Source organism: Talaromyces rugulosus, chromosome VI (assembly GCF_013368755.1).
Source record: "Talaromyces rugulosus chromosome VI, complete sequence".
Taxonomy (NCBI): domain Eukaryota; kingdom Fungi; phylum Ascomycota; class Eurotiomycetes; order Eurotiales; family Trichocomaceae; genus Talaromyces; species Talaromyces rugulosus.
Genome location: NC_049566.1, coordinates 2,608,703 through 2,630,714, shown reverse-complemented (window position 1 = coordinate 2,630,714; position 22,012 = coordinate 2,608,703). Strand labels below are relative to the sequence as shown.

General features: G+C 46.6%; 7 protein-coding genes across 7 annotated transcripts; 3 read left to right on the top strand and 4 right to left on the bottom strand.

Annotated features, from left to right (window-relative positions):
• Positions 1 to 3,589: 3,589 nt before the first annotated feature.
• TRUGW13939_11282 (uncharacterized protein) lies at positions 3,590 to 6,523 on the top strand (the record flags this gene model as incomplete). Its single annotated transcript, XM_035494390.1, has 7 exons — positions 3,590 to 3,899; positions 3,951 to 4,244; positions 4,294 to 4,689; positions 4,739 to 5,077; positions 5,129 to 5,653; positions 5,706 to 5,909; positions 5,964 to 6,523. 7 exons carry the CDS (start codon positions 3,590 to 3,592, stop codon positions 6,521 to 6,523), a joined length of 2,628 nt encoding a protein of 875 aa, XP_035350283.1.
• A 687-nt stretch (positions 6,524 to 7,210) lies between these two features.
• Positions 7,211 to 8,661, bottom strand: TRUGW13939_11281 (uncharacterized protein; the record flags this gene model as incomplete). The annotated part of the gene is made up of 3 exons (XM_035494389.1): positions 7,211 to 7,872; positions 7,955 to 8,513; positions 8,578 to 8,661. The coding sequence occupies 3 exons, from the start codon at positions 8,659 to 8,661 to the stop codon at positions 7,211 to 7,213; spliced, it is 1,305 nt and encodes a 434-aa protein (XP_035350282.1).
• A 1,816-nt stretch (positions 8,662 to 10,477) lies between these two features.
• On the top strand, positions 10,478 to 11,687 carry TRUGW13939_11280 (uncharacterized protein; the record flags this gene model as incomplete). Its single annotated transcript, XM_035494388.1, has 4 exons — positions 10,478 to 10,641; positions 10,696 to 10,704; positions 10,770 to 10,779; positions 10,839 to 11,687. 4 exons carry the CDS (start codon positions 10,478 to 10,480, stop codon positions 11,685 to 11,687), a joined length of 1,032 nt encoding a protein of 343 aa, XP_035350281.1.
• A 974-nt stretch (positions 11,688 to 12,661) lies between these two features.
• Positions 12,662 to 14,020, top strand: TRUGW13939_11279 (uncharacterized protein; the record flags this gene model as incomplete). Its single annotated transcript, XM_035494387.1, has 1 exon — positions 12,662 to 14,020. One exon carries the CDS (start codon positions 12,662 to 12,664, stop codon positions 14,018 to 14,020), a length of 1,359 nt encoding a protein of 452 aa, XP_035350280.1.
• A 547-nt stretch (positions 14,021 to 14,567) lies between these two features.
• On the bottom strand, positions 14,568 to 16,317 carry TRUGW13939_11278 (uncharacterized protein; the record flags this gene model as incomplete). Its single annotated transcript, XM_035494386.1, has 5 exons — positions 14,568 to 14,716; positions 14,785 to 15,170; positions 15,226 to 15,546; positions 15,605 to 15,852; positions 15,922 to 16,317. The coding sequence occupies 5 exons, from the start codon at positions 16,315 to 16,317 to the stop codon at positions 14,568 to 14,570; spliced, it is 1,500 nt and encodes a 499-aa protein (XP_035350279.1).
• A 962-nt stretch (positions 16,318 to 17,279) lies between these two features.
• On the bottom strand, positions 17,280 to 19,227 carry TRUGW13939_11277 (uncharacterized protein; the record flags this gene model as incomplete). Its single annotated transcript, XM_035494385.1, has 2 exons — positions 17,280 to 18,598; positions 18,681 to 19,227. 2 exons carry the CDS (start codon positions 19,225 to 19,227, stop codon positions 17,280 to 17,282), a joined length of 1,866 nt encoding a protein of 621 aa, XP_035350278.1.
• A 2,195-nt stretch (positions 19,228 to 21,422) lies between these two features.
• On the bottom strand, positions 21,423 to 22,010 carry TRUGW13939_11276 (uncharacterized protein; the record flags this gene model as incomplete). The annotated part of the gene is made up of 1 exon (XM_035494384.1): positions 21,423 to 22,010. One exon carries the CDS (start codon positions 22,008 to 22,010, stop codon positions 21,423 to 21,425), a length of 588 nt encoding a protein of 195 aa, XP_035350277.1.
• Positions 22,011 to 22,012: the final 2 nt, after the last annotated feature.

Genomic DNA, 22,012 nt, shown 5'->3' with positions numbered 1-22,012 from the left:
CGAGCTACATATCTCACGAGAGCTGAAGAAACGCTCCAGGGCCTTCGTTTATTAGCTACTTTTATAATCTCCTTTCAGTGACAGAACTACAAATACTTTTTCAAAGAGCAGTGTATAACTTTGGTATAGAAAAATGAAGACGCCGGCACATAACCAAATCTGTATTTTGCACACGTAAAAAATGCGGCATTTTTAGATATGAGATACTAAACAAGTTGCCAGCTGGCTCCTCTGGTTTTGCATGAACTCCATTGTGGATCATGTCCAATCTCCAAACCTGTCTATTTATTTTTTCTCCTTCTTATCGGCCGTTTGTGCAGCTCTATGTGTTCGTTTTGCCCCTCAATATTATCGAGAACTGACTTGTCTGCAGTATAGGCCAGCCTGATCACAAACCTCAACTATCTCCCCGGGCTTCTCACCCTCGCCTACTCGATCCAGAAAGTCAGCAGTCAGTATCCGCTCGGCGCCCCTCTATACGCGGTGAGGTGGGTATATGGTGTATGGTTTTTACACGCATCTCCGACCTTCAATGTTCCATTGCTCATATTGATTCCAGATTTCAGCTACCTTCCAACTTGATATTAAATCCGAAGTATATGAATGAGCGAACCTGGTTCAAAAATGTCAAGTCAAACCGCTACAACGAATGCCCCAGTCAAAAATGTTGCAAATTGACATTCATTGATTTAATTACATTACAACATTGAACAGTTGAGATCTTGGTTATATCTATTGATATTGATGGGTTTATCTTCTTTGTTGAATTTAACATTGAAACATTAAAATTGACTGGATCAATTGATGTACATATGTAATGTTGCGAAACTACATGTATCTGCATATATCATTGATATATTTAACTTCACAAGCCACCCGAAACACTAAAAATATTACATAACAGTGAAATGCTCAAATATTGAACTCACACCTATAAGTTGCGTGGGCTGGGACCAATTTATCGCCAATAAACTATACGTGTACATACTCGTTCAAATGTTAGATCGAAACGTCATTGTGACTGGCCTGCTGACAGTACTTGAGATGTCAACCGATTAATCGCACAGGGTCCAATGCGACCTTGAGCAGGGACCATTAGCTACTGAGGGTATGAGGACTGACTGACTATGGCGCAGAACTATCCTCGCTCAATCACATGTAATTGACGACCGAGTAAATACTGATGTGCATACTGGGGCGGTGCAAGCCCACCCGATCTGTTACGTATTGCCAGTGTTGGCGCCGCATAAGTTGATCAATTGATGGACTCGGCTAAATAAAGAATTCAAGTATTTACAATTATTAATCACATCTTAAAAAGAGAGCTTTGAATAAAATTTCTTGCCTGTCTCTCGCTACCTCGAAGTTGGAGCCCTAAGCGCCGGGTTTGATGCTATCTTTAACACAGGCAAATCATTCGCTGTCAGCGATTTCTTCACGGAACTCGGCGCCAACATGAAACAAACTATTGTCAGGATCTAAGACATTTTAATTTTACTTACGACTGCATTTGCTTTCCTTTCATTTGCCGACCTGAAAAAAAAGCCGACTAATTGTTTGGATTTCTTTAATAGTCCGTGGTGTTGGCGTAGTTCATGCTCGTGTAGTCTGTACCCCGCGTGCAGGTAGATTTATCTATATCTAGCGAACATGAAACTCTCTGACCACCTAAGCTTTTTATCTCGGCCAGTCATCTCCGCTAGTCATCAAGACGCGCCATCATGACTGCCACTTGATATTTTCTGTTACACAAATAACTTTGGCGACTGCATTCGCAATTATCCCTGTTAATGCTAGCCTGGTAGCGTTAGCTCACCATCTCACCTGCAGATAGATCAGGTGGTCTGTGTTAAACTTACAGGGTCGATGATATTTATTTAGCGAGTCCACGCGTATTTCAATGTTTGTGCAGGCACACGTGCCTCAGCTAGCACATGGGATCCCGGATATATCAGGATGTAGTGACTCACAACTAGATAGCCTATCGTCATCAATAAACAGATAAAATTGGTGCATAGATCCAAAAAGAACCTCTAAATAGCTAATGTCTGCATTCTTATGACTCACACCTCATGCTATTACAATGTATGGCCGAGGCGCCAGTTAACTAGGGATCGGCGTAGGGCTAGATTCAATGCTAGACCAATGCGGTATCTACCTAGCCACCCAATTCTTAGGAAATCAGAGCTATCATAAAACAGACTAGGCAGGAGATACGGGAATGCCCTCCAATGATGTCCGGCTCTTCTCAAGTATACAGGTACCGTGCTATGATTCGCTGCGGGAAGGACGGCGCTAACAACTTAGCGCGCGATTTCCCAAAAGAAGGTTAAAAGAATCTACTGGCTGAAAGTTATTCTTGGCTGCTGAAAGGTGGGTCTTTATGGACCTTTCCGGATACCGACCCACCAACGGCCTTCGACGGCGGGTTCCCATTGGGCGGTGGCCAGTGTTTCAGACCATAGATCATCCCCACCGGCCCATTGGTCGGCGGCAACCTGCAGAAACAACACGCAAGGTACGGGGTAGATGCTTTGGTATGTGTGTTATTTCCTGTCTTGATTGTCGGTGAGTGAGTTAATGTATTGCTACTTGGAGACTGGTGTTTCGAGTTTGATGCCTAACATTGCTGTCACAAGGACCTCACCTGCAGCAGTTCTCGTCTTGCTGACTTGACCGAATGGCCAGCCAGCGACTATCTAGAGCAAACCTATATTGAAAGCTTACTGGCCGAGAGTCCGGGTCATTAGAGACAATTTTTATCTGCTAATTAAGGTGACTACTGCTGTGGGCACAGCGCCATTGCTTACAGGACGACTGCATGAAACACTGGGCCCCGCCAGTGTCTGGGAGCAATATCGATTACCAAGATCGGTGTGCAAAAATAGCTGGACTCTGTCAAAATAGCTCTATGTGGCATTTGCCATAAGCAGTCATTTGTATTTTATTTATTTATAGAGAAGTCCTATTTCTTGCTCTCTAGATGCGACCCTGCTACCGAAGCAAGGCCTTTGCGCGCGCTGATTGGACGAGTGTAGCCGCCGTGTTCTAAGTATAACCGGCGACGAACGCTTCCCCACTCACGATCTCTCTACTCTCTGGCCCAGCCAGCACATGCTGCATCCATATGCAACGCTAAAACGCCAGACTAAGCAACCGCCGAACTAGCAAAATGGCGCCGTTTCAACCTGATCGCGGTGGATCTGCAACTACAGGTTGGACGTCGTCCAATGCAGCCCATGCGTCGGCGAGGGCCCAGCCAGAGGTGATAATCCGTGATGGCCTTTTCATCTTGTTCTTATAATACGCATTACGCGCCCTGATGAATTGATCATCTCCACTCTTACTTCATTTTTCTTCAGTTGTGTTTGCGAGCTTGTTTCTTTATTTCTATCGTTCACTCTTCTACGCCTTTCAATAGGCTACTTTCGTTCAAAGTCGGCGCCTTGAAGGTGACTGTCGTTACATTCCTCTCCGAACCCCCAGTTCGAACATTTGGGGCTCTTTGCCTTAGTCGATCATTATATAGTCTGCCATACCCACTGAAGATTGTTGACAACAACATCAACTACAACAAGCATCAGTCACAATGAGGACATCCTTCTTTCTCACGCTCCTGGCGAGCGGATCTGCTTTGGCCGGTGTTGTTCAAAAGCGCCAGAAGCCTTCAAGCAGTGTCCCTGCTGTCGGCGTTCAACCTCACACGGGGCAAGACACTACTAGTCCCAGTGCCCCTAGTGTTACTCTTCCTAGTATCACTATCATCACTGCCCCAAGCATAAGTGTTCCTTCGGTTACTGTCCCAAGTGTCACTGCACCTGCTGCTAGCTCTGGCCCGGCAACTCCACCGGAAAGTGTTGTCACCAAGACGTCCACCTACACCACCACGACCTGCCCGGGTAAGTATCTATACCACCAGTCTACCAGAGACTCTACTAACTTTGACATAGTCCATACAACTACCTACACATCTGGTACCAACACCATTACCCAGCCAATCACGGGTACTAGCACGATCGTTGTGACTGCGACTGTTACCTGCACAAAGGAGGTCTGCAAACCTCACACTCCTTCTGCAACCAGCGTCCCTGTTTCTCCTTCCGATCCCCCGACCACTGTTTTGCCAACTACTGTTCTTCCCACTTCCGTCACTCCTTCGCCATCTGTCCCTGCTGTGGCACCTTCGAGCACACCAGAGGTTATCGTCACCAAGACTAGCACCTATACGACCACTACCTGCCCGGGTAAGCTAAATAAAAATATTCAAAATGAACAATTTACTAATTTAAGAAGTCTCCACAACTACCTACACCTCTGGTACCAACACCATTACCCAGCCAATCACTGGCACCAGCACAATTGTGGTGACTGCGACAGTAACTTGCACAAAGGAAGTTTGCCAACCACACACTCCTTCTCCAACAAGTGTCCCAGTTTCTCCTCCTGCTCCTCCAACTGTTCTGCCCACATCGGTAGCTCCAACATCAGTTTCTCCTTCTGTTACTACTTCTGTTTCTCCACCCCCTGTTGGTACAACTTCGGTACCTGTTCCTAATGTGTCTTCGTCGTCTGCCCCAATTCCACCTCCCATCACCACCCCCTCTTCAGTTCCTATTCCTGGAGGCTCCACAACCACTCCGGAGGTTATTATTACCAAGACCTCAACTTATACTACTACTACCTGCCCTGGTATGTGCAGCCCGCTGCTTCTAGAAATTCCGATGCTAATACGGAATAGTTCACACTACAACCTATACTTCTGGAACAGAAACAATTACTCGGCCAATCACTGGAACCAGCACTATTGTGGTAACAGACACAGTGACCTGCACCAAGGATGTTTGTCAGCCACACACTGCTCCCCCTACCAGTGTTCCTGGTCCTACGTCAGTTCCTGGTCCCAGTTCGACCGCTCCGGAGTCGATCCCTCCTGGCTCAGTTACACCCAGCCCTGCTCTTCCTACTTCTGTTCTTCCAACTTCGGCTCCCGCTCCCACAACGGTTCCTGGTGAAGTGACGACCACCCCGGAGGTCATTATTACAAAAACAAATACCTACACAACTACAACGTGCCCAGGTAATATTTCTTTCACTCATTAAAATCGACTTCTGGCTAATTTTAAAATAGTTCATACCACCACCTATACTTCTGGAACAGATACTATCACTAAGCCGATCACTGGAACCAGTACTATTGTAGTGACGGACACCGTGACTTGTACTAAGGAAGTCTGCCAGCCGCATACAACTACCGTTCCGGCCGAGACAGTCACCGATACACCCAGTCCGGTGACAAGCGTTGAGCCTACTACTGCACCTGGAACTTCACCTGCACCTGGAACCTCTCCTGCACCCGAAACTTCCCCTGCCCCCGAAACTTCCCCTGCCCCCGAAACTTCCCCTGCTCCTGGCACAACTGTCGTTCCAACTGTCATTCCAACTGTACCAAACTCTGAGACTGCCCCAGTCCCTGCCACACAAACCGTTACTCCAAGTGTGCCCAACTCTGAGACAAGCCCAGTTCCTCCACCGGGCACTGGTGTTTCTCCAACTACAATTGTGTCCACCTCTGTCCCCCCAGTGCAGACTACTGTAACGGCCCCAGAGAGTATTATCACAAAAACGACCACGCGTACCACTACTACTTGTCCAGGTGAGCCCTTGTGTATCGAGTGAAGAAACGTCAAAAGCTAATAGAAACACAGTTGGCACTACTACTTTTGTCTCAGGCACCCAAACTATCACCAAGCCTACAACCGGTACTAGCACCATTGTGGTAACGGACACTGTGACCTGCACCAAGGATGTATGCCAACCGCATACGGTTCCAGAAACTACCGTGGTGGCCCCAACTACTGTCCCTACCCCAGTCGTGGTGACTCACACCTTCACTACGATTACTTGTCCAGGTATGTTGCTAGCCGAGTTCGCAAGTATAAACATGTCTCCTAACAATACATTAGTGTCTCAATCAACCTCCGTCAGCGGAACTACGACTATTGTCATCCCAATTACTGGGACTAACACCATCACGATAACCCATGTAGCCACATCTACCTATGCCACTGAAACTACAGTTGTTCCCCCCCCTGTTGAAACGACTGTCATTCCTCCCCCTGTTGAAACAACTGTTGTTTCCTCAGCCGGTCCCACAACTGTCATTCCTCCTCCTGTCGAAACTACACTCGTTTCCTCAGCTGGCCCTACAACTGTGATCCCTCCTGTCGAAACGACTGTTGCCCCGCCACCGGGAGACACAACCATTATCTCTATTGTTAGTGCTACGACTGTAGTATCTTCTGTTGGTACCACTGTCGCTCCTGCTCCTACCGGTCCACCTCGCCCAGGAAAGACACCTAGCACACCTTCTCCTTCAAGAAGACCTTCGCCTTCATCTAGTGTCGCCATTCCAGGAAGACCTAGTTCCCCAAGCATCCCTCTCTATACAAATGCTGCTTCATCTATCAAAATTGGCCAGACTGGTTTGATTGCCGGTGCTCTTGCCATGGTTGCTTTGTTCTGACAAAACTACTAACTATAAATACGCGATCATGCACTTTATTTTCTTATCCATCACCTGACATGTGTACCAATACTTTCCTATTTTCGTTCTTGCTCATGTATAGTGTTCAAGACTGCTAGCCGACGCCATTTTTCTTCCTCCTTTTTTTCTTTACATAATTGCTTCCGATGCACCTGTTCAGATATTGATTTTCATGTTGGTTAAATGATAATACACAGCTGTCATGTTCACTGGTGAACAATGTCATGTGATGCTTTTTGTTGATTTAGATTATGTCTGTTCCGTTTCTGCATTTGCATTGCATTCTGGTTTTGGTTTTTTTTGCCTTCAAAAGATCGGGTTTATAAGCACTTGGCTAGAACTTTTCCTACCGTTTGTCTCTTAAAAAAAATTAAATCAAAAGATCCACATTTCAAACCCTCCGCGAACAACGTTTTTGTTGTTTTTATTTTAAGAAGTCCATATAGTGTTCCTTTTTAGTAATGTAAGATGTGTATATCTATATGAAAAGTAATTCGAATCGCGATTAATAGTGCTTTGGCTTATATTTAGGATTGGATAATTTAACACAGTAGAATTGAAAGTACAAAGATTTTTAATATCGTCGAAATGATCAGATCTTGTGACATGTTAAGTTCACAGGAAAGTCATCCCCACTAACCAAACAATCTTCAAGTGAAAGAGAGACTAAGAAGAAAGTCCCACAACCTCATAGTTCCAGTTGCAGGTTGAGTTTTTGCTTTGGGTGAGCACGTCTTTGGTACCATTTGCCGAAGCCACAACACTGCTGTCTTTCAGCACAGAGATGGACTGTCCACCACCTGCCTGTAGCCCAGGCACGGACTTGTAGTTCAACCCAGCGGTACCAGGGAAACTTCCAAGCAACTGGCTGTTGCTGTACACTTCGATAGTGTATCCATCCGAGGGCAAGACGACCGCAAAGTTAACAGAGTCCTGACCCTGTTGATAGTTTGTGATGCTGTTCGAGCAGCTTGCACTGGTCAGAAGCGGTCTGTACCACAGCGTGCCAACGGGGCTATCGCCTTCGGGCTTGATTTGAGAGATATCGGTGGCGTTGCCTTTAAATGCGGTGATAAAGGGCTTAATCACTTGCTGCCAGCCGGTATGATCGTAGCCATCTGTGTAGGCAGCCTCATCTGTGCCTGCAATTTGTTCTGGCCAGAAATCGCCAACATAGTGTGACTCGCCAGCGTCGTTCCAGGTCAGAACTTCAACGAAGTCGGGCTGCAGATCCAGGATTTGCTCCATGCGCTCGGGCAGATTGGTGTCGCCCGCACGGTACCAGTTGGAGCCGGAGCCGAGGTATTTGAATTGGAAGGATGAAAGAGCTACGTCTTGTAAGCATTGATCAATTATAGCGAAGAAGAGGATCTTCATTGTTGTCTGGGGAGATATAAGGAGGTAGCTTACCCATCATATAAACCTTTCCTGCAGCATGTGCATCTTTAATCAACGAAGCGTCCGTAGTGTCACTGACATTGGAAACAGTTGAGCCGGCACCTGGCCAGGCAACTTCCCAACTCAACGCACCATCGACAGAGGTAAACTCGTCGAAGAATCCGGTGGGATACCCGGACCAGTCATCAAAATCAGGGATGAAAAAGGGAGTAACTCCTTGATCCTCAAGTGGCTGACGGAACAAACTGTTCCAGTCTGAATCACTGGTGCTGCCACCCGAATAAGTACTCACCCACGGCTTGCCGTCCGCGGTGGTGTAGTACTGCGAGTGGTTGCTAAACTGCACCAAAAACTCTCCAAGATGCGCCACATCTAGGCCCCACGACATGTCAAAGGAGATGAACATCTTGAAAGAGGTTCCCTGGGCGGCATCAAGCAGGTAGTTAATTGCATTGATATTCCAGTCATCTGTGCTGCTGATGCTGTGAGTGTTGAGAGCAAAGCCGTCGAAGCCAGCGGCGATTGCGTCTTTAATATCCTTGGTAGCCTCATCCGACACCATGCTGCCAACCTGTAGAAGTTAGAATATAAATTGCAATGAAAGTAGTTTTTTCATGGGACTTTTATTCACTTACCATGTAGTGAGCAAAGACAGCCTTACTGGCCGAGCGGCCAGTTAGGGCCAACAACGGCAAAATCAAAGTACTAATGACATGCATGTTTGAATGTTAGATGATTTGGTTGGAGAAAAAATGAAGTGTACGAAATGCCTGGGAATTCATCCAACTTATATACAAATTAAACTTGGTACAAACCCAATTTACTTTTCAGTAGTCTCAGCCTTCCGTTTTGGGGGCAATTTCTAACAATGCAAGAAGCGTTGCATTTGCATCTCATGATGACATAGAGTTTGTGCCATCCCCAAATTTGCATATCAGCTAACCTCAAATACATACATTATCGCTTCAATTCTCGTCGAGTCTGTCTAGCTTGGCTGCATCTTTTACCCCGCACTGCCACAAAGGTCCCAGGGACACCATACAGAAGTCAAAAAAAAGCCCCAAAATGGTTGGTACAGATAGATGATGACACGGACTACATATCTTTAATAGTATAAATTAAGTATGGCGTAAATACGGCCCTGAGCTCTTGAAACGGAATAACCGGATGCGACGCTGATGTTAAGGGGCTGATCGCCACATGTGGTAAGCGCTGCCTGTCAATGGTCCTTTAGATCGTGGATAGCGTGAAACAATTACAGCGAGGAATAATGGCGAAGCTTCTTAGGTTCGGTAAATATTAATTGCCAAGGGACCCACGGAGCTTATTTGCTGGCCGTACGCATAGAATGTCTCGAAATGGAATTAATTTACTAGCTAACAGATATAGACCCCGGTTCGGCTTATCATCGCATAAATTGATCGCTTATACGCTGTGTATTGTTATTTTCCTTGTAGATCGTTTTTAAGTTAATCATTAACTGTTCCTACGTGGTATATGAGTTTGATTCCTCTTGCAGATCGTGTAGCATCCCATAGCGTTACTCAAGTCAAGATGATCCTACCCACCAGGGGTGTGTATCTAGAAATAGGACGAATAGAAGCTTCAATGTGTGGTCATGAGTTGCGGTGCTATAACTGCAGCTCAAATCTATCAATGTGTGTCATTGCGATTGGATCAATGTCATACTCGTGTTACGCTCACATGCCAAGCTTCAAAAGTTCGTATGATGCGGTAGACATCCAGGCTAGAGGACAATTGATCAGACTGTGTTTATGAATATGTATTATACATGTACGTTGGCATTGGCGTTGCTTCTGCTTCTGCTTCCGAGCTTTTTTTTTTCCATGTAGGATAAACGTTTATTCGATCATGGTCTCTTACTGGATAAAGTGATTTGTGAAGAAAAGCCCATCGCGTGATGGATGAGTATCAACTGACCACGAAGTAGCAATTATTTCAAATGTTTCCCCCCCTTAATGACGAATACAATTTTTATCTTGACTAAAATAGGCATGATCTGCGCCGGAATGGCAACATATTCTAAGTTTTCGGCAGTTTGTAGAACCAACCTTTTACTCTCTAGACAAACTCATGGCAGAAATAACAGATTGACATAACAAGCAATGAATACAAACAAATCCAAATTCAAAATGACGTAAAGACTTAGAGAATTGACGACCGGCAGAACAAACAAGTTGCTTAATAATGATAAGGGCGGCGCCCTTTTACTACAACTGCCCCGCTTAGACTCCCTTCTCATGTAGCAGTATCGGACGGCTTCAACAAACAATTTTTATTGAGTTTGTTTCATTAAATGCAATTTCCCCCATCGATAATACTTGCGCATTGTTATTTATCAGAAAGTGTAGGTCTGGCCTTGTGTGCAAGCTTAATAACATTACAGTGGACCAGCAGTGAAGCGCGGAATTGCGTTCATCCGGCCAGCATCCTGGAGCCTGTTAAGTATCAATTTGATATTCTCCGGAAAGACGAAAATTGTCTGAAAAACAAAGGTAAAAGAAAATTCAAAAAATGGCGGCAACTCTATCTTCTGTCCTGCCGAACCACGGGCTCCAGGAATTTTCAATTAGTACCGAGTCCGGGGCGACAGTCGTTGGATACTCTCGCGGCATTAATAGCAGCTCCATCAGCTCCAAGTCACCTATTCTAGTTCTCCTACATGGATATCCAGAGACGTGAGTTTCTCTTCATTGTCAATCAATGTGCCGTATTTTCTAACCAAAACATAGGAACTTCATGTAAGTAAAAATGACTGTATTCACCATGCTAAGTATGGAAATTAACGTCTATTCTCAATAATCAGGTGGCGCCATGTACGTTGTAGCCTTTGAATTTTTACTATATCTTTTTGTACTGAACAATACCTGTACAGATAATTCGACTTCTGCCCAAGTCTATCCCTATCTTTGCACCAGACTTACCTGGGTATGGGCTGTCTAGCCCTGTAGCTGGCGACACGTCGGCATCGCACACCAAACGCGCCGTCGGAAAAGCGATTCTCGCTGCTTTATCCGGACTATTAGAAAAGGATGCTAACAGCGGCGGCAAATCCCCAGTGCCTATACTACTTGTAGGCCATGATCGTGGCGCTCGAGTTACCCATCACCTAGCCATCGATGCCCCTGTTTATGCCGACAAATTCACCCTAATAGGTGCCGCCGTTCTCGACATCGTACCAACTTTTATTCAATGGCAAGGACTGGCCAACCCCGCCGAAGGAAAGGGGTTCTTTCACTGGCCCTTCCTCGCAAACGTGGATTTCGCCACGGAGATGATCCAAGCCCTTGGCGGCGACATCTTCTTACAGCGAATGTTTGATCGCTGGCGCGGCACACTGTCCCCGGAAAGTGAGAAAAATCTTGGCCAAGACGGGTCTTATGAAGTCTACAAAGCAGCTTTTAGGTCCGAGAGCGTAATCCGCGCCAGTTGCCTAGACTACGCGGCTGGCGCGAAAGAGGACATCGATGAGGAAAAGGCCGATCAAGCAGAAGGGAACAAAGTCGACGTTCCGATTTTGGTGATGTATTCTGCCAGTGGACTGGGAAAGAGGTTCGATGTACCGGGTGTGTGGAAAAGCTGGGTTCGTGAGCCGGAAAAGAACATAGTCCAGAAGGCAGTTGGTAGAGGAGCTGGTCATTTCTTTGCCGAAGAAAACCCCGAGGAAACGTTTGAATATCTGCTAGGGTGGTTCGGGGAACTTGGAATTTATGAGACCAAATGAAAATGTGGACAGAATCGTGTAGTAGTACCAGTTAATACTAGTGGGATGGCAGCAGCGAAACCAAATATAAGGATATCTGACCATTGCCGCGCGATTTAAATAGGCATGTTGCGAATCTAAAGTAGAATTATTTCTCATGAATCGATTCTGTTATTTTTTGTTAGAAAAAAGAAAAAAAAAACTTTTATACCGAACGTTAAAACTGCCCAATGCGGAAATGTATACGATATCAACTTTGAGCTCATGATTAATAATGGGGCTGAACGGCTGGTTTTTATCTCCGAAACTCTTATTACCGTTAGAAAAACCTTCATAATTTTTCAAGTAGCGTGGATGAACTCGTAATCTATCCCGAATTGGGCAAAACGAGGTCGCTCGGATCTACGCGGAGTTTTCGGTGAAATAGACGATTCCCCGGGCTTTATTTCCTGGCTACCATGCCATGTTGAATTCATTAGAGGTGCAAAAACGGTGGAGCTACGATTTGACAATGGCATTGTAAAATTTTGGTATTGTTTGTTAGGCTTAAGTTCATAAAACCAAGCATGATAATTTCCTGCGCAACGCAGGTGTTGTAAAATCAGCTCTTACAAAAAGGTATCGATATTAATTGTGCAGTGAATGGGATAATGCCAAAAAACGATATACTATAGAGTAGAGGATCACTATTATTTAAGACTGGCGCTAAGAGATGTTAACACCCACTTAATGAGACTCGGGAAAAGGTTGATGACGAGGGTTTAACGCCATTAGTATGTATATTCATGGCCCCAACAGATAGGGCATCGTTTAACTGGCGTAGTGTTTTATTATTGCTGTTGCCGTATTATAGCGTGGATTAGTCTCTTGACATGTGGATAGAATATTTGCGCAAGGATAAGCATAAATAGAGGGAAGAATCCCATATCCTGTCTGACTGCCAAGAAAAAAAGTATTTTAAAACTACCCCTCTTAAGGCGCGGGCATATCCAAAGATGCATTCTCTTCTAGCCCTTCTCGCGGGGTCGTCTCTTTTCTGCTCCCAAGCACTGTCGGCTTCCATTGACGGATTGAAGTCAAGATCAAGTCCCCTACCGCCCTCACAGGATCCATGGTATACAGCACCCGAACAAGGAATTCTCGTCTCTAGCCCACCCGGTAGCATTCTGCGAATTCGCCCAGACCCATTTGATTTATACGCCGCTGTCGGAAAAAATCTATCTTCGGCAAGCTACAACATTCTCTATCGTACAAATGACGCCAACGAAATACCTACGTTCGCGGTTACCACCCTTTTTATTCCCACCGGCGCAACGTCTAGCGGAAAGGACAGGCATAACCTGCTATCGTATCAGATCCCGTACAATTCACCGACGGTAGACGCAAGTCCCTCATACGCCCTCGCCACAGATTTGAGCTCGACTTCCTCTGACATTGCGGCCGCACTGGAGCAAGGGTGGTATGTCTCCGTAGTAGATCATGAGGGTCCAAAGGCAAGCTTTGCGGTGGGCGTAGTGGAAGGCCATGCCGTTCTCGACGCAGTACGCGCAGTCACTCAATCTTCGTCTTCTCCTGCCATCAAGAACATTGGCCATGGTCATAAAGATTACAAGTGGAATGTCGGACTCTGGGGCTATTCCGGAGGTTCCATCGCAAGCGAGTTCGCCGCAGAGCTCCAGGCTACGTACGCTCCTGATGTTGAAATCACCGCTGTTGCTATTGGTGGTCTGCCAACCCCCGTGCGTGAGGTAATGAAGTCTGTCCCCAACAGCCCCTACGCCGGACTTATTCCTCTTGCTCTCTGGGGATATGCGAATGCATTCCCAGAGCTGGGAGACTACCTGCTGAGCCGGTTGACACCTCAGGCTAAAAAGAGCGGTGTCTTCACAAAAGCACACAACATGACCGTTACCGAAGGCTTTGTATTCTACAACAATTCCGACCCTTTTTCATACTTTATCAACGGCCGGGAGGATATCCTTTTGTCTCCGCTGATTAACTCCCTTCTTGAACGGCAGGGTACGATGGGCAAACACGGGTTTCCGACAATGCCAATGTTTGTGTACAAGGCAATTGCCGACCAATTGGCTCCGATAGAGGGTGCCGATGCTTTGATTGAGCAGTACTGCGGATACAACAGTGTCGTGGGCTCGGCAAAGGGGGCCAGGATACTTTATGAGCGGAACACCATTGGCGGACATTTGGCCGAAGAACTTAACCAAGATGCCAGTGCACTCGCATTTTTGGCCAAGGCCTTTAATGGACAGCTGGGTGACGGATGGCCACATGGAAATGGAACAGGGTGCGTTGTGAAGAATGTCGCTGTTGGAAACGACACATCGCCGGATTGGTAAATACCATGTTTATCCACAGACTTTTAACGGTTCATCAGCTTAGTCGTAAATATTTTGCTTTCCAATAGCATCAGATCAAAATTTATGTATTTAATTGAACACATGTTGCCACACTGGTTTGTCGTCTTTCGTATTGTTGATGACCGACAGAGAGCGTTCTCTTCCATTGATGACACATGTAGGTAATATCAACTTCCGAGCAGTATACTTGCTGGAAATAGAAGCCAGCACTGCCGGCCAGCTGGAACCAACTGAGTAGCCTCGCACATTTTGGTGTCTACACAATGTTGCAGCTGAAGTATCAGGGACTGTGGTGATCGTTGCCACTGCGAGTAAGCCCGAGGGCCTTTTTTTTGTGCGATTTTTCCACCTTGAGACGGGATACCTTTGGTAACTATGGCAATTTCCCAGGCTAGGAGAAGCAAGCAGAGTTTAAATCAAGGTGGAATTCGCAGGATGGTCGAACAACAAAAGGGTCATGTCGTCCTTTGGAATGTTCGATGGACTTGCCATTAGTTTCAATATTATTACCACAACAGCGCTTATCTCAATTCGGAGCCCTGGCCAGTTTAGATCTCTTTCGCAATGCTGTGCCAAAGAAGTACAAAACATATACCAACGCAACGACACCTAAAGACACAAATCCCAACACGGAAAACGCCCACTTGGTGCTCAAGTTATCAAACATAACGATGCCTTAAAAAAAGTTTATGTTAGTTATTTTTTTCCTTTTTAAAGAGGATAAGAAGAATCTAAAAGCATACCGATATGAACACATCCCGCTGCAAGGAGGAAGCTCGGGATGAGAAACGCTGACACGGCACTCGCAGCGACATGAGGGTATGTATCCGTGATATAATTCAGCATACTTAGCCATAGTAGCGGATCTACAACTCCGAGCATACCGCCTGCTATGACAGGCGACCAGTACGATACATTACCACTGGACGTGCGAGCGAACCAGAAGAGAGAGATTGGGAATCCCCAGACGGTGACAAGAGAAAGTAGAAATCGAGCCTCAGGCCGTGGGGCACCTCCATTCTTCTGTCTATCACGTACGAAAAGGGCGGTCTGGATAGGAACAAAGATGATGAACATAATGACGACGCCGACGACAAAGTTTAGGTACGTGAGATCCGCCCCAATGACCCTAATTAATTGTCAGCTGAAAGTGAGTGTGCGTGTTTTGTTTTGATATAACGCACGAAAGATTATTATTCATGACGAAAACGTCGAATATTCCGTCAAGGTACAGGAATAGCAAGCCGTAGGCAAAGCCATTGAACAAGCCTAGAAACGTGACAATTGGCTCGGTGAACATGATGCGAAAGGCCATTGTCGTGACAAAGCGTATTTCCTTTAGAATATTGATTTTCGACTGCGCAAGGACTTTTTCTGCCGAGTCTTTGGCTGCTTCGCCTTGTTCTGGTGAGAAATTACGTCGCACAGCGCGAGCAATCACAACCCGGGGCAATGTTTCCGGTATAAAGGCCATAATCGCAGAAAATGCACCAGCAAGGATAACACTATACTGTCAGTTAATCATTTTTCTGGAAGATACTTGGAAGAAAATGAGCTGTTTACTTGATCCAGAAAATCCAATTCAGTCCCATGCGCGGATTGACAGCAATCCACTCCCCAATCACGCTGCCAATACTTGGCCCTGTGTTGGCAGACATGACAAACAGAGCCATGGGCTGACCAGCATTGTCGGCAGCGCCGAACAGATCACTGATTGTGCCTGCGACATTGGACAAGGCTGTACTGCCTGCCACGCCGGAAAGAAACATGAAGATAATCATCATAGGCAGGTTGAGAGCGAGAGCGCAGCCCTGTTTTTGGTTGTTAGTCATACCCCCTTGATTAAAACCAAAAAAAAAGAGAAAGAAAGAGAAACACACAATCTGGCATAGTGAATAGACCAAAATACTGGCCACATAAACCCACTTCCTCCCACCGATATCACTCAGTGGGCCGAGGAAGAGTGGTCCAACAGCCGTACCAACAATGAATAGTGACTGTCCCAAGGCAACGACCTGCGTTGATCCCCCGAACTTGGCCTGCAGAAGGACCTCGGCACTGATATATGAAGTTGATAGCATTGCCACCAGCGTCTGGAGCAGACAGTAGGTGGTCGCGATGAGCCATCTCTTCCACGCAGGCCAGTGAACTGGGTGGTATTTCTCTTTAGTAGAGACCAGATCCAGAATTCCCAGAGCCGATGAGGGCGCTGCCTCTGCTTCTGCTCCTTCTAACGACGTTGGCATGTCGCGAGAGGGGCTATTGGCTTTTTCCATGGCGAAGCTCCAAACCGGTGATCTTGTGCTGGATAAACTAGATGTTTACCAGGTCAAGAAATTTATACGTTCGACCAACAATTATAAATTCATACATGCTGATAAAGAGAGCAACATGGGCAAAAATTGGAACCTCATAGAGCTTGCGCCCCACCGGGTCAGAAAATTCGCCGCTTATCTTATCGTCGCGTCTTTGATCCGTTGCATCCGGCGCACTCGCACCAAGCTTCAATACGAATCAGGTTAAATATGGATTAATCATGTGTAACAGCACCCTCGAAGTGTTTGTCTTTCCCGGATCCACGCATCATCCTATGTGTACCGTTCAATGCAGCCAAGCATCAGGCGGCCAAATGAATTGGGCGCCTTTCCTGCGCTGATGGCCGTGCTGCGCCACCTTTTTCTTTTGTTCGTGCGACTTGTAGATCCTGTATCAAGCATTATTATTAGCTACTTATGTTTGATTGGTAATTATTACAAGGAGTCATCCGTATATTGGTGCAGTAAGGGCATGTCATGTGGAATGAAGAAAAGAGTAGTAAATTGCACGTAAGGCTAGATACAATCCTCAACGGCATTCCGAAAAGGTCAACGGGTCGCCCGTTATTTGAAACTAGTTCTAACTGTAAAGTGGTAGTAGAGTTAATAAGGTAAGACAAAAAGAGAAACAAAAAGGCGATGTGCACCCAACCAACGCCATCGCTAGATATCTGTCACACCAGTATCCGGATCCTGGTTGGTTAGTTGGTTTCAATGACAACAAAAAAAAAAGCAAGATGCTTGTACATCGACGTTAAAGATCGTAAAAGTAACAATAGAAATAGGTGGTTCAAAGACAAAAACAAGGACGATACCATACACGGCCGTCTCACATTAATTCAATCAATCGGGTATTGCTTTTTCCTATACTCCAGATAAACCATAAAAGAGAAGAAAATGGAAGAGAAAAGAAAGACAGAGGATCAATCAACCGTCGTAGTAGCTCGCTGCTGTCGGTGCGTTTGCTGATGTACTTGTTGGTGTACTTTTTGCTGGTGTTGTTGAACATGAGAGCGAATATTGACAGCATTCTTCCAGAGTTCTTCCCCACGATCATCACATATTGGACCAAGCCAAAGCACTGACGTGAGCACTTCTTTAATATCAGCCCAAGAAGAAAGATTCCTGGCCACAGCAACCTGACTCAATATAGCTGCAAACCATGCAGTCGTTTTTGACTGGGTGGAGGCAATACCGCCAACAACCAGGCTCCAGAGAAAGTATTCGGGAGCCGAGTTCCAGCCGTTCCATTCATTACACAGCGCTTGTCGTAGCTGTGTTGTCAGCCGGGGATACGGTGCCATAATGGGAACAAGGGGGAAGATGGTGAGAAGACAGTAAGTGAGTGTGGCGAGACGTATGGCTTCGTACGCTGGACAGGTATCGGCTATCCCCAATTCCTCGGCCGAGTCCAGTGACAAGGCCCGGTGTTGAATCCAGTTCCGGCGATCGGCCATAACCGGTGCATCCGAGCCGGCAAACGACCCGGTAAAGATTCCTTGCATGTACAATTCCACTACCGCGTTGTAGGTGTAAATATCCTCGAAAAGACCAATCATTTCTGACGGGACTCCAAGAGCTTGCAGCTTGGGAAACTTGCCACCGGTATACATTCGCAGCAAGTATTGAATAGGGGAAGGCCAGTCCGGTTGCTTGTGGCGGCCATTCGTTTTGATAATCGGAATAAATGGGAAGAGCGGTTTGTGAAGAAACTTGGACGAGAACATGACTGTTGCGAGCGACATCATCTCTGGCAGCCCATGCAACTCAACTGCGTCGATACCGCCTCGTATTTCGAGCAGGCGAATGAGTCCCCCCACATGGACTTCATCGTAATCGAGGTAAGAGTAGATATTGGCCCATTGGATGTCGTTCAAGGGCGATTTATGGGGGTTACGTTGTGGAGAAAATACAGCATCGTCGTAGCGACTGTAGCCCATCAGGAAGACAGCCATGAGCAACTCATCCGTTTTCTGAGCATCGGGATCCTGCAGAGCATGATTGATCCGACTGATCGACTCGCTTTCGGCAACCATGATCTGGAGCATTTTCTGGCGGCGTTCTTTCGAGGGGGCCCCGCTCTCCATACGATCGAGCACGAACTCGTGGCTGAGGGTGCCGTAGATAAATGCTGACAGCAAAGCCGGGCTGCGCATCGCCGATGCCACCCAAACGTCAGATACTTTAGACGCTGGGCCATCTGCATCGGACGGGAGCATTTTTGACATGACCACAGAGGCCGCTGGTTCATGTTAGTTCTGACAGTCTTTGGTCGTCTTTTAAGGGTGTGTAGTTGGCGCAGGGAGCAAAGGGAACAAACTGACAATATTTGAAGGTCCGTCGGACAATATCCTCAGGGACCTCGGTACCAAAACTGGTAAACAACGGGCTTCGGAGACCATGATTTATGCTGGATGTCGGATCGAAGCGACGGGTGTTTCGTCTGCGCGGGCCAACGACGCTTGTAATCGTTTTCGCTGCGGTGATTGCTTGTTCTACGTCTTCGTCTTCATCCTCCTGCTTTACTCGTTGTGCATCTTGGTCATCGTCTTCGGGAGGCGGACTCGGTTCGGCTTTCACTGTGGCAGCATTTCGTTGCGACGAGGGCTTTTCGTAGGGTTTTGCCCTGCCGCCGCTTTCCTTGGATGAACTAGCCTTGCGGCGTTTCCAAATGTATCGACCTGCATTTGCACGTATCAAGGTTCGGCTGGACGAGCTTTCCGTCCGCGAAGAGGGGTCAACAGTGATGAAGTTGAATCCGGGGGCACTCGAAGGCGAGGAGGTGACGGGCTTTGCGGATGACAATGGCTTCTTCTTGTTGTTGCTGGTGGAGGTTCGTTTACTGGGACTCTGAGTTGCTGGACGGTCCATTTTTTTATTATTATCGTATGGTGGGGCGGTGGTGCTATGAGTTCAAACGGTCGTCGGGGGTCAGAGGAAGATAGGCCGCCATGAGATGAAAATTGTCACAGTGATTGATTGCCCAGTTGTATGGAATCTGGCTCGAGAAAGGTCGAATAGACAGTCGCACAAAAGACGAACGGGGTACACACAACCCTGTAGGCTGTAGCAGAGGCCGTTCGTCGTGGGGATAAAGGAAGGAAGGAAGAAAGCAAACCGGGGAAACGATCCAGAGGGAAAAAGAAAAGAAAACCAGCAACGCGAGATGCTAGTGCAGTTCACTAGTGAAGTCTAGCCAGTCCAGACAGGACGAGGATGGCGTAGTCGCCGCTGGTAGCTAGGAAATAATTGGGATTTGTTAGTGGTGAGTGAGTACTTCGTATGGCGTGGTGGTGGGCGGAAGGAGGTGTTGCTGCTGGGGCTTCATTGCTGAGCTGGTCCAGACTGGCACGGTGGAGTCCGCCCCGCTCTTGGCAGGCCAATGATCATCGGAGGGTAGCCCCATAGGCCAATGGAGTCGCGGCCCGTTGTGGGGCAGAAGGGCTAGGACAAGAGACGCCGCAGCCGTGGACCCACTGTGCGTCGTCCGATTTGGAAGCAGTGGTGCACGCTCGTTTCTGGCGGCTTGCCTGTGTCACCTCCGCCTAGTTGCATTTGCATTGGCCATTTGTCTCTGGACCAGGGCGCGTCGCTTTCTGCCACTTTGTAGAGGCTCGGAAGAAGAAAAAAAGAAGAAAAAAAGAGACATCCTAGCGGGCATCCTTAGCTCTTCCAGCTTGCCAAAGTTTGGTCAATCCCGCGGCTTTTTAAGGTTATCTACTCCGTAGAGGCACCCTCGCAATCTACGGCTACCCTCCACCAATAGCAGATGCGGTGTGGGGCCCCACTTGGTTCCACACGGACTTAAAACGGGAAGTGCCGGTTCCGTGGATAACTCATCCACATATTATTGGACTCGTCGGATCCTACGGAGTACAGCGTAAGACACAGTTAAGTTATGAGCTACGGAGTGCAGAGTAAAAAAAAAGAGTTGCGTGTGTTGCCGTCCTCGCTGTGTTCCTGGAACAGCTAAACGGCAGGCTAGGTCACTCCTACGTAGGAGAAGGAAATTCCTTACTGCTCCATGCTGAATGTGTTCTTTTTGCTGGCGGGCCAATTGATGCTGTAACCGTGCAACATTGTCCTGACTAGGTAATAGGTACTAGGCACTCCGTATTTGTGGGTGCCAAGCGCTAGCTAAAGACTTAGCGAAGAATCGATCGATCATAAACAACCTTGTCGATCTCAGTTACGGGTAGTGCCATGTGGAGGTCTGAGGGTTATGCCATCGCATGAGGCATCTACTCCGTACTATTGGTTTCTTTCTTCCGAACATTATTTGAAATACACTGTCCTCCACTCTCTGTACTCTTCATTTAGTTTCCTCACGAACAGATAAAGAGATCCAATCAAGCGAGCAAAGGCAAATGGTATAAAGTAGTGCCAGGCTTTTTGGTCTGAGCCAGGCACACGTGAGCCAGCATAGCCGATCACAAAGGCGGAGAACCACGTTAGTGACCGCCGAGTCGAAAAGTTGACAACAAGGAAAACGGTCGTAGGATGTACAAAGAGCGAAAAAGAGAAATAGATTAAAACGACATGTGACGTCAATATTATTAACGAGAGCGAGTACTCTTACTGCGATTGGTGACTGCTGTTTAATTATTGCTTTCTTCACATATTAAAGATCAATCACATGGCCATTAGTATAAAAATCTCATATTTCCGAAATTAGTCATTATCTACCCAAACAATTGATCGATAGATAATCACGCCGATTCGGCCGGAGTTAAGTTTTCGTTGGAGTCGCAACCGCTCTTCTCCGCCGCCAATTAACCTTGCATGTGCTCATATAAACTTCCTCTCTAATACGAGAAATTTATAGTTTTATCTGAAACCTAGTGCGTTGTCTTTTACCTGATTAGTCAAGTGTTGACTACTTTCCAATGGTTACTTGCCGTTTTGGGACGGAATCGAAATTCTGGTCTTCAGTATTCCAAATTGATCAATGCTGGCAAAATACGGAAGAAACAACTTTTATCCAATCCAGCTAGTATAGTTTCCTTGAGCTTTGCTTTGGATTCCCAATGCTGAAAACGTATACATACATAGATATCTAGTGACTACTAAAATCTTTTCAACATGGCCCCCCTTCTCCATGTGCCCAAATCTTTCCATTTCTCCCTCTCTTCTTTCAACATGGAAATATAATCCTCTCCTAAATGCTCAGCATCTACTTCCTCAAAGCCAAGGTTTTGATAGAACCCTCCGTTCCACGGTACATCCAAAAATGTGATCAATGTCAGACCATCGAACTTATTCTCCCGAGCGTAATTTTCAACAAAGGCAATTAATCTCTTTGCGATCCCTCGTCTCTGGTAAGATGAATGAACTGAACTTTCAGCAATGTACAAATGATTTGACCCAGGCTTGTTACCATCCGCGTTGGAGGTTTGTATAGGTCTTGCGGCAAGAAAAGCGACAGGTATCCTCCGAGAGCTGGGGTCTTTGTATGTGGCTACCCATAGATGGCTCGATGCGAGGAAATTCTCGAGATCTTCAGTGCTCAAAGGAGAATCTGAAGCAATGAATGAGAGTGCGGGGATTGATTTGAATATGGCAGATGCGGAACTCTCTATACCCGGAAGGAAAGGGATATCTGTTGATGTGGCTGGTCGGATTGATATATCATTTTTGTCTGTGGGCAGTGACATGG